Raw genomic sequence first — 12,384 nt, forward strand, 5'->3', positions numbered from 1 at the left:
TTTTCTTTGATCAAACAGAGATCGGGTTAGGATTAATCGGATTTGGCGTCTTTTTCTGGTTTCTTGGAATCATTTTGTTCTTTGACAAGGGTCTACTTGCCATTGGAAATGTTGGTTTTTATTCAAATCTCTTATTACTAATATACTTAATAAACAGTTACTAACAAATGGTCACTTTTATTCGTTACCGAATCAGATCCTATTCATCTCGGGAGTAATAACAACCATTGGACTCAAATGCTCCTTACAATTCTTCACGAAACGAAGCAACTTTAAGGGCACGGTTTCTTTTGGTACCGGCTTCTTCTTTGTTATCGTCGGGTGGCCTATTACAGGAATGGCTGCAGAGGCTTATGGGGTCATTATTCTCTTTAGGTTTGCTTCATTTATTTTTTAAATGAGATTATTACTTCAACTTTGCTATTAGTTACTTATGAAGTTGTGATCACTCTATGCAGTGGCTTCTGGCCCACGGTAACAGTTATTTTGCAGAAGATACCCGTTATCGGTTGGTGTTTTCAATGGTCTTGGTTCAGTTAACAGTACGATGGAGCGGTATCGATCCATGTGTGGGTTATAACCTTTTTGTTTTCACTTGGTTGTGTATACTTTCTACATTTTTGTTCATTGATTTGTTTTGCTTGGACCAACTTACTAGAGGTGTGTGAATCGGGTTATAGGCCCAAACAGTTCGGGCTGTAAACCGAATAGGTTTGGTCAACATTAGTCAAACCGGCTTGTGTTGAAATCAGTTGGAGTCATAAAGCGGTTATAGAGGAAACATTCCCTTATACAAATCGGTTTGAGTCATGTTCAAACTGGTTTTCTTTAAAAAAAATAAATTTCGATACTTATCATAAAAAAAACAAAGTAAACACATATAACTGAAATTACTTTTTATTTAATATTTGAAAACTTAGAAAACCGTAAACTGTAATACACTAAAAAAAAAAAATGCAAGTCATAATATACTTTTTGATGTTTTTTATCCGTCAATATCATGATGTGCTTAATCTTCGTCCACCAAACCCGAGCTATTTGCATAGGTACTCATCAAATGCGGCTTCAATCTTCATCCTCGGTCATTGGAGCCATCAATCCACCTTCTACCTCGTCCTTGACTCCTCGTACATCTCACCTTCTACGTTTGTAATGTTATGTGGAAAATTGAAATACTTTTTTTTAAACATTGTAAAGTTAGTAAAAGCTTCTATTAAAATGTATCCCACTTGTTACATAAAGTTGTTATAAAAGTAAGAACATACATACAATAGGCCACTTTTACAATTTCATTACATTAAAATCTCTATTTCATCTTCATTATGTAATTTCAATTTGATACAGACATACAGTTAACTCTTATTATAAAGAGTAAACTACGGTTTTCGTTCATGTGGTTTGTTCAAATTTACGGTTTTATTCCAATAGTTTCAAATTACAATTTTCGTCCAAGTGATTTCATTTAACTTGCAATTAAACCCAACATCACTAACCCCGTTATGTCTGGTTGTTAAATCCATTAGCATGCCCCTCACGTGAGGGGCATTTTTGTCATTTTCTCCCCAAATAAACCCCAACCCCAATTCGCAAGCCCCCTCACGTGAGGGCTGAGGTGTATTTGGGAACAAAAAACGACAAATTTGTCCCTCACGTGAGAGGCACGCTGATGGATTTAACAATCAGACTTAGCGGGGTTAGTGGGGTCGGGTTTAATTGCAAGTGAAATGAAACCACATGGTCGAAAATCGCAGATTTGAAACTATTGGACTAAAACTGCATATTTGAACAAAGCACGGGGACGAAAACCACGTTTCACTAAAAAAAATACATATACTTTTTTACATTAAGTAATATTATACATGTTATTTTAACATACACAAGTTAATCCAAATGCTTGCTATGATAACTAGACAACTCTTACAATGAACCAAATACATGAGCAAAAGGACCCCATGCACCACCATGCCCTGCCTTCGCTTTATCCCATAACATAAATGGCTCACTGACCTGACTTGATGAGTGTGATGCATGTCCTTAGATGGTTCCTACTCCCAAGTCCCTTGTGACCACCATTATTGTTATTATATGTATTCACTCATGTCATGCCAAACCACTTTAAATTTATAGTCCTTTTTCAATATTATTCACTCTCCCTTTTTTCTTTATTCTACTCTCAATTCCATAAATAATGCTCTCTTTTTTAGTGGTACTAGAATATAGATGCACAAAAAAACATTTTAGAGAAGGACATGGTGAAACATATACATAAGCAATTTCATTAAAATAGTTATTATGCACATCAACTATTGTCTGTCTAGACTATAGGTACCTAATACTCATTTGATCTCCATCATAGAATGATAATGTATAATAATATACTTAACCTTTGATTACTCTATAATCTATTACATAATTAAGTTTAATGGGGGTATTCCGTGATTGCGAAACTTCAAGGGAAACTACTTTTAGCTTTGCGATCACATTTTGTTGGACTGTCAAGATCTCCTTCTTTTGGCATCTCTTTGACTTCATAAACAGCAATCGTCTCCTCTTTAATTTCATGATCAAGGCTTAGAAGTGCAACATTTAGTTCTTAACTATGTAATGGTTTTTATTTAACTCGTCTAAAATATATGTTAAGCAGTAAAATGGTATGGAATTAGAATTATGAAACAAACACTAGAATAAGTAGGTGTTTAAATTGTTAAAAGAAAACAAAATTTAATATAATGTCTCTGTTGTAAATAGCATGTCGTATTACGCCGCGATAAATAAATCTATAAATAACTTAAACCCAAAAACTTGTTTGATTCCTTCTTGTTGAATTCAACTAATATGAAAGGTACAAAAAGAGCCGTGGTTTACCAAGACACCAAGTTTTTTCTCTAATCTATTTATTTGTAAGACGTCTAATACAACATTACTACATCACTACTTGTTTCCTTTTGAAACTAATTAATATCTTATAGGACATATTTTGTATCCTTTTTTTTTTATTTTTTTAACAACGTTTTTTTTTCGAGTCTGCATGCCACATGATTTAACATATATAACTCCATTAGGGAGAAGTGTCCTTTGATTTGATATACCTCTAACCTCTCTATATGTATACATATACATACACATATTATATGTATATATATGTGTGTATTTGTATTATGAGTTTCTTTTGATTTGTATATAATGCCTTTCCAATGTGTCATGCACGATCAAGAGGTACTATAATGGCGGTGGAAAAATGTTTGGTGTGTTTTCATGATTTCGTGTTTAAGATTCAACCAAATCCTACCAATAATATATCATGAATTATTTGACTAAACCTAATAATATTATTTATAATAAATTTCCCATCATTAATTATAACTCTAAATAAATATAATTAACCTACAAAAAAAAGCTAACATCATGCATACGGCTAGCAAGTAGGCTTCTTTTTTTTTCTCTTCATTTTATTCATGTACCAAAAAAAATAAATTCGTCCAAACAACTCGGTTTTGGTTGGGCAAGTAGTTTGGTTTAAAACGTCTTAGATAAAAAGATATCATTGACGACAGAACATCAGTCGATAAACACAATCATACATGATTTGTCATGACACAGTCGTCATTGAACATTTCACTAGTGATATGTTGACGAGCTTTCAATCAATGATATCATAAACATTCGATAATTCCTAGAACATTATAAGATCTAAACAACATTATTATGATATCTAAGAGTTATAAAATATAAACATTTTATCGTCTGTAAAATCCTCTAGCATAACATTTGTGCGAACATTATAAGATTTAACATATGGTAGTGAACTATTTTTCACTTAGTAACAAAATATGATGATTGTAGTCTGTAGAAGGTAGATGTTGGAATTAAAGACCGGCCCAGCCCGCCCAACGTCTCTAGGTGTACTATACGAAACTTACGCTATAAATAAAACACTCGAATCTAGTTTTGTATGTTGCTTTAGCATCTAGATCCCCCAGGAAAGGAACAAGCAATGTGCATTCTGTAATTTGTAAGTTTCTATGCATCTCACCAATTTCAAAGTCACAATAAGTTATAAAAGAGAGCCAAAACCCATAGAGAAAAGAGACAAAGGGGATTCTCTTGAGGAGCATCAATGGATCTTAACCCTCAAGAGGGAGAAAACAACAATTGTTTTCATGAGTTGTGTTTTGTGTGCATGTGAGAGAGAAAATAAGTTTTTGTGATTATATTTTTAAATGATTAAAATGGTATTTTAATAATTAAAAGACATTGGAAGATGTTGTCATATGACCTTGTGTATCAAAGAAAGGAGACCCACCACCACCATGGGACCAAAGCAAAGAAAAATTACATGATACCACTCTCTTTCACATTCTTGTGTTTTTTAAGCTTTAAGCCTCTCACCTTTTGTTTGGTGGTTTCCCTCTTTAATTCTTACCACCCTCATTGATTAAAGCAAATAATATCCTTCTTTGGTTGTGATTTAATTACCACCAACCCTTTTAACTTTCTTGGCATATATTCCACCTTTATGTGCATAAACAGTTGACAAATTAGGTAATGGTTGAGATGGATTTTTCTTCTTTATACTCATCATTCAGGATCTAGTATTCATAGTGGTGAATATTGTTCACATGTTTGACACAATGACATAAATTGAACACATATTCAACAAAAAAATGTTTAAATCATGAGTGTGATCATTGAATGGTTTGGAAATCAAATATGACTTGTAAAATATATTGAATGGTTGTTATTGAAAAATCAATATGTGATTCATATTAAAGTTAAAAGCGAGTTCCGTCCATAAAGTCGTCCATTTAGCAGCACATCAGGTTCATGTGTAGGTAAATATTATGATTTAAGAAAAATGTCGATAAACTAAAACGAATAAAACCATGCAATTTCATTATATTTTAACAAAAGTGTGTATGGCAATTGTGATTTTCTTCGGAGATAAAAGGCTTAAATCCATACAATACATTCGTACATAAAAACACATACTACGCACCTATGTTCAACATCTAGACTATACATACGCATGTGAGTACACGCATATAGGGAAATTAGATTAAAGTAATCAAAATTATGATCTATTGGCCAATTATTTTCTATACTTACATTTGATCAATAATAATCCTTACTTTAATTTTCTTGTCAACAACATTCCCGATAGCATAACGATATTAATCATAGATTTTACACTCAAATTGCATTCGATATATGCTCGATTTCGCTTACGTTTCTTCATTTCGGTCATAAACATCACTGTGAGAGAAATCGAGTAATAATCAAGTATAAATCTATGATTATTATACTAATGGGATTGATGTTGATAAAAGTGAAAGTTAAAATTATTAAATCCAATTAAAATTATTAAATCCAAATTCATATATATATATATATACAAGAAAGTTTATTTAATGATCAATTAAACCTTTGCCTTAAGCATTAAGTCTAGGGTTGGTTTTGTGTTTGGTATTGTGAAATGGTCATAACCCACAATGAAAATAATACTCAAACATGGGCGTTGCTTTCTCTATTCTTTGGAATCACTTATGACCACCCAACCAAATGATGGTCCATATGGGTTGTCATGGCCATTTCTTAATTTCATTCCAATAATTAGATACCAAAACAACTTATCTACATAATTTTGACATCTTGGTGTGTATGGTGTCACATAAATGTAAGGATATACCTCAACGTTTGTATTCGATTTCGTGGTCCTTGAAGATTGCCACTTGCTAGGGGCATTTGGCCTAAATTTCGTTACATCTTTTCTCATAATTAGGAATGCCTTTGAGATTTTGACATATAAGATAGATTCTTGATGTTCCTTACTAGGGGCTTGAACTTTAATCATCAAATTTTGTCATATTGTTTTTTTTCCCTACAAAATCTATGTGTTTACAAGAAAAAAGAGTTGGACCATCTACTTGTAGTCCTTAAATTATATCACTCTAACATTTCATCATAATGTTTTTAGGCATGTCACTTTTATCCACAACCTGAAACTCGTTTCAAAAAACTGTAAACCATAACCCAAAAGTACTCGTATTCATGGAACCCTAATTTATGCTACCGCATTTGAACCGTATTAATTTGGTTCAATTAGTGGTTACTTGTTTATGGGTTTCAGTCAACCTGAAAAAACCCGATACGCATTTTATACCCTAATAGTGTGCATTCATTCGTTTAGTATTCTATCATGGATTCATCAAGTCTTCGATTGACATTCATCGGTTTCAATAAATATGGTTATTCTACTTCTAAGTTCTAATTTATTCTACTAATTCTATGAATTTTTATTTGATCGTATCCATCTTTGTTCTCAATACTCAGACAAATAATTAGTTTTTCACATTTTTAGTTGTCTACATCAAACACGCGAAACCTAATTAACACAACCTAAATCCAAACAACCCATGAGAGATTAGGGTCGGGTTTCATTTATAGATTTAAAATTCCCAAACCTGAAAAACCCTAAAGCAAAAATTACGAACACTAAGAACACCCATATTTCATCTTTAATAACCTTTATTACACTGGTAGGAGTCATAAGTTTTTCAACAGAGACCCATGTTTGATTTCTATAAAATTTTTGTGATCTTCGGTTCGATCCTGATGACATTCAGGTTTTACCACCAGTGAGTCTTCGAACGAATGAGTTTTTACTGTAACTGAAGATAACTTGGAGACGCTTAAGGACTCCGTACAGCTGAGTGAACCAGTTGACGATGTCCTTCTACATATGCAAAGTTTAAACATATTGATTACCGAACAAAGTGCATTGAAGACTCCGCCCAATATGTTTTGAATAAGGCATCCGAATCGTCCTCTCTATCATGCGTCTTCTCTATTAGCATTTATTAACACTTCTTTCTCTCTATAGTCTATTATTATTATTCTCAACACACCCACACACCTAATTATTCATTATTCAACAATGGCTGTTCAAGCTCAATGCTCATCAAATATCCTCCTTCAACCCATTGATCATCAATCTCTTAACAACACCTTCTTCAACAACTGTAAACCTTCTCTTTTAACATATTTTGTTTTTTTTCTTACAGTTCTTAAGACACAAAGTTTTGTTTTATAAAGTTATGAATATATCGTTGCGAAGTACCTGTTTTTATCTGCGTCTCGATATAAAAACATTATATTAACCACCACACCTTCTTCAACAATTGTAAATCTTCTTGTTAACATATTTTTTTTTTTTGCTTATAGTTCTTAAGACACAATGTTTTGTTTTATAAAGTTATGAATATATCGTTGCGAAGTACCTGTTTTTATCTGCGTCTCGATATAAAAACATTATATTAACCACCACACCTTCTTCAACAATTGTAAATCTTCTTGTTAACATATTTTTTTTTTTGCTTATAGTTCTTAAGACACAATGTTTTGTTTTATAAAGTTATGAATATCTCGTTGCGATGCACCTGTTTTTATCTACGTATCGATATAAAAACATTCTATTAACCACCACACCTTCTTCAACGTTTATCTTCTTTTTAGCGTATTTTGTTTTTCGCTTATAATTGTTTAAGCGATTATGGTTGATTGTTGACGCATCTGTTTTTATCTACGTTTTACGTTTTTATATAAATTTTGATGCAAGTGATCGGAGCACAAACGTAATGAAATAATAATGAAACTTCTATTTTGTTATGTTTGTTGCAATTTAGAATTATTTAGAATTGCATAGCATATTTTGTGTTTCTCATATAAATGTTAAGAAAAGATGATGTTTTATAGAGTTTCAAATATGTTGTTGTGACCCACCTATATTTATCTACGTGTCTATATAAATTTCGATACAAGTGATTGGAGCGTAAACGTATACTTCGTTACGAGAAACAAAGAAATCAAATTACAATGTAAGAGCACACGGAGTGAAGCTGGGTGGGAACACAAGTCTCCAGTTTTTTCCCATGTCACTTTTCACCGGTTTTCGTAGAGTATTCATCGATTTTCGTGAAAGAATGAAAAAAAAAGGCGGAAGTCAGAGAAAAATGGGAGAAATGGGAACAGGACGACTCTGTATGCTCTAGTAATATATAAACGATGTTTTGTAAAGTTTTGAGTCATACCTATATGTATCTGCGTTTTGATATAAATTTTGTTTCATGTGAATAATAATATATAAGTCATCAAAGCACAAACGATGAAACTCGTGTTTTGTTGCAGTTGAGAATTTCGAAACGAATCAAGGAAAGCGAAGACGAGACGATAATATGAACCGATTCATGCCTAATGTCGACGTTTCGACAGGTCTTCGATTAGCTTTCAATGATCATCACCAACACCAACACCAACAACACGCATTCGATCCACAATCCTCCGGTTTTGTATCGCTGCACTCGGAAGATGTATCTAATCTAATCAACCAACAAGGAGTTGAAATCGAGCATTATCTTCAAGCACAGGTTAGCACATATTCACACATTCACATATTCATTGATTTTAAAGTTAGGCGTAAGTTAGCTAAGAGGGTATATTTTTAGGGAGAGGAGTTTAGGCGTACATTAGCAGAGCAGAGGCAACGGCACTATCATGCGCTTATTGTGGCGGCCAAGGAGTCGGCGTCGAGAATGATAAGAGAAAAGGAAGCGGTGGCAGAGAAAGCGGCTCGGCGCAATGCTGAGTTGGAGGCACGGGCTTCTCAGCTAAATGTAGAGGCAAAGGTAGGGCCTAGCCTAGGGGTGTGCATGGGTTAGTTCAGTCCGGTTTTGACTAAGACCAAACCTAAAACCGAAATGTCAGTTTTTGAATTTTTGAAAACTGTTCGTTTCGGTTGTGGGCTAAAACCGAACCAAAAACCAAAATCTCGGTTTTTGAATTTTTGAAAATTGTTTGGGTTTGGTTATTGGTATAGGTTTTGTTTCGGTTAATTGGTTTAGGTTTGGTTTAGTTTTGGGATAAAATCTGAATGAAAAACCGAAATGTCGTTTTTGAATTTTTGAAAACCGTTTGGTTTCGGTTTGGTTTGGTTTGGTTTTGGCCTAAAATCCGAACCAAAAACCGATATGTCGTTTTTTGAATTTTTGAAAACCGTTTGGTTTTGGTTATTGGTTTAGGTTTGGTTTGGTTTTGGGCTAAATCCGAACCAAAAAACGAAATGTCGGTTTTTGAATTTTTTTAAAACCGTTTGGTTTTGGTGATTGGTTTATGTTTGGTTTTGGGCTAAATCCGAACCAAAAACCAAAATCTCGTTTTTTGAATTTTTGAAAACCGGTCGGTTTCAATTTTTGGTTTGGTTTCAGTTTCCATTTTGTGCTAAAACCGAAATGTCGGTTTTGAATTTATGAAAACCGCTTGGTTTCAATTATTGGTTTGGGCTCGGTCCAGTTTTAGTTGCACACAAAACCGATTCGGTTTTCACGAAAGCGTGAAACCAAACTGTCAGTTTTTGTTTTAGTCCAATTATTTTAATTTTTTTCGGTTTCATGCGAGCCCCTGGGCGTAGGTTTGGCAGGCGAAGGCAAGGGCACAAGAGGCAATCGCGGCATCATTACACGCACAACTACAACAAGCAATGGTTACGGAAGTTGGTGCGTGTGAGTCACGAGGCGAGGAGGATGCCGAGTCGTCCTACATTGACCCAGAACGAGTTGTGGTAGTGAGTGGACCCGGTTGTAAGGCGTGTGGAAAACGAGTCGCCTCAGTCGTGTTGTTACCGTGTCGACATCTATGTGTTTGTAGTGAGTGTGACGACGTTGTTCAAGCGTGCCCGTTATGTCTTTCGTTAAGAAGTTCTAGTATTGAAGTTTACATGTCATGAAGGGTAAAATTGGAATTTAGTAAAAGAGTTTCCAATATGTGAGGAGAGAATATATTAAAAAATAATTAAGTTTCCCAATTTACCCTTTTTTACAAATTTTAATTTTTTGTTATTTTGTGGTTTACTTTTTATTAACCCACAACACATTACTACTTTTTATATTGTACATGGCCATAGTAATTAGAAAGTGTGGTATTTTTATTTCTTTGCTTACATTTTTTTTATTTCATTTAATAGTTAGTTTTTTATATTCTTAGAATGTATCATGGGTGTAATTACTATAGTTTATGTAAATATCGAACGCAAAATAAGCTAGTGGTGGAGTGGTATGGGACAGAAGTGATGTTTCATGTGACTTAGCTTTGATTCATACTTCCAGCATTTAGTACCCGTTCAGTTCAATGATCCAACTAATGAAATCACTTACTCGCCTAGTCTTCAATCATCACTCTGGTGTCTTGTCGTGTCTTTGGGCAAGTGTTCACAGGCATTGATCTTAGGTGAGGGTTTTTTCTTGGATTGAAAGATGAGTGCATCCCGATGTGGTGAATCTAATCAGTCGTTCAAAAAAATGTAGATATCGAATGATAACTTGTGGACACTAAAATTCTTATCCACGAGCTTGTGTTCGGTGCACCTATATTTAATGAGACCGAGCCGAACTTTGTATACCGAGCCCATATATCATTGTATCTAAAACACTAGAAGTGTACAAAACAGGTTATTTGCAAAAACCAGATCAGGTTATAAACCAGTTTAGGAGGAAAAATGTTCAAACCTATTAAATCGATTTAGATCGGGTTATAAACCGGTTTGGTGGCAACAAAAAAACGTTTTTCTGCCATGTATTTTAAATCGGGTCAGGTCGAAACCGAATATAAGAACGAGACTATGAACTAATATATAAACTGACGGGTTAGGTCGGGTTGAAACTGGTTTAGCCCGAACCGGTTTTTGGGTGAATTGGGCATTTTATAAACCAGGTTAGCGGCCCAGACTGGCTTTTTTGTACAACTCAAATTAAGCCCAAAATCCATGTCTGTCCGTCTCAAGTCCATATCCATGTCCTCCTTATTGACAGACTTTCATTATGGATTTTTTTTAATGTTTTTTTTATTGACAAATAAAATGTAAGCGGGCAACAAGCTTAGGATTATCTTGATTTAGTTTAGGATTATCTTTCTTTGATTTGATAATTTTTAATAAGCGAAAATGATTTTAAAAAAATACATTAAAGTTATATCTTTCTTTCATCTTCTCATAACAATTTCTAACACCACCTTATAGATACTCGCGAATAAAGATTCTTGTGCCTGAAACTTGTGATTGGTAGTAAAACACCGACCATGTACGGGGACTGGTACTTGCCCAACGGACAGGTCAAGTATGCTCTTTGAAGTATTTGTATATTTTCACCCCTTTTGTTTTAAAAAATATGATTCAATCTACTTCTACCCACAAGAAACGTAATGAACTTTTACTAACTTCTGTTCATCACTAATGATTCCGTTGAGTTCATAGTTCTTTTACGGGAGAACAGTAGTTAACTCATGTAGATCGTTAATATGAAAGAAGAGTAAAGTTGTCCATATCAAAAGAAAAAAATAACAATCTACTTCTACCCACAATAAACGTAATGAACTTTTATTGTTGGCTATTAATTATGAATTGTTGGTTGTCTTAATCTAATTTCATATTTTGGTTAAGTTTACAATTCTGTTTTCCTTTATAGTGAATCGGTCGGTTACTTAAGCTGAGCCTAATACTTTATTGCTAGAGTAATATGATACCAAAACACAAAAACGAATCTTAGATCTTAAGGTTGATTTCTATGATTTTCATTGAACTCGAAAATCAAAATACAAATGATATAACTCACAAGCTCGGGTATATATATACTAATTCAAATTTAAAAACCTATATAGATTATAATACAAAACCTATCATATTCTAATTAGTAAAAACAAATCTTAATAATTAATTAATAAAACAAATTCCTAATTGTCCAGGTCATTTGTTCGAGTTGTTCACAAAGTAATTTATTCCTTGTAAACCAAGATAACGTTTGGTATGCATGAATGAGGGATGGAATGGAATAGACCATTATGATGGAATGAAAAATGTGTTTGGTTGGTCAACGGAATGAAATCACTCATTACCATGTCCATTTCATTCCCCCTAAAATACCACAAATTCATTTCATCCACCCCCTTTTTTTTCATTCCATCCCACTTTCAAACTATGTCACCTCCACCACCCTCCCACAGCCATTACCCATTGCCCTCTCACCACCCACCACCACCGCCCGCCACCACCCACCACCGCCTCCACCAGCCACCACCACCCACCACCACCTCCGCCTCTGCCACCGGCCACCACCACCCTCCTCTATCGCCCGTCAGCACCACCACCCACCACCTACCAGCGCCGATCACCACCGCCACCACCAACCATCGCTCCAGTCATCACCACCACCGCCCACCATTGTCACCGCCACCACCACCCACTATTAGCACCACCTGTCACCACCAACAATCGCTCCTGGCTCCGGCCCATCGCCACCGCCTCCCACCACCATTACTACTCGCCGCCCATCGCTACCCGCC

The 12,384-nt window shown here is 34.6% G+C and overlaps 1 protein-coding gene across 1 annotated transcript; it reads left to right on the forward strand.

Annotated features, from left to right (window-relative positions):
• The first annotated feature begins 6,934 nt into the window (after nucleotides 1-6,934).
• Nucleotides 6,935-9,848, forward strand: LOC143555781 (E3 ubiquitin-protein ligase BOI-like). Its single transcript, XM_077045279.1, has 4 exons — nucleotides 6,935-7,019; nucleotides 8,185-8,423; nucleotides 8,502-8,681; nucleotides 9,464-9,848. The coding sequence occupies exons 1-4, from the start codon at nucleotides 6,935-6,937 to the stop codon at nucleotides 9,776-9,778; spliced, it is 819 nt and encodes a 272-aa protein (XP_076901394.1). The 3' UTR covers nucleotides 9,779-9,848.
• Nucleotides 9,849-12,384: the final 2,536 nt, after the last annotated feature.

This window comes from Bidens hawaiensis, unplaced genomic scaffold, assembly GCF_021521415.1.
Source record: "Bidens hawaiensis isolate Kalapana, Puna unplaced genomic scaffold, B.hawaiensis_p1.1 tig00018313_1, whole genome shotgun sequence".
Lineage (NCBI taxonomy): Eukaryota > Viridiplantae > Streptophyta > Magnoliopsida > Asterales > Asteraceae > Bidens > Bidens hawaiensis.

Coding starts and splice junctions, on each gene's coding strand:
- LOC143555781 (XM_077045279.1), top strand. CDS start 6,935: ATGGCTGTTCAAGCTCAATGCTCATCAAATATCCTCCTTCAACCCATT. Junction 8,424..8,501: donor AGCATTATCTTCAAGCACAG/GTTAGCACATAT, acceptor GTATATTTTTAG/GGAGAGGAGTTTAGGCGTAC. Junction 8,682..9,463: donor AGCTAAATGTAGAGGCAAAG/GTAGGGCCTAGC, acceptor CCCTGGGCGTAG/GTTTGGCAGGCGAAGGCAAG.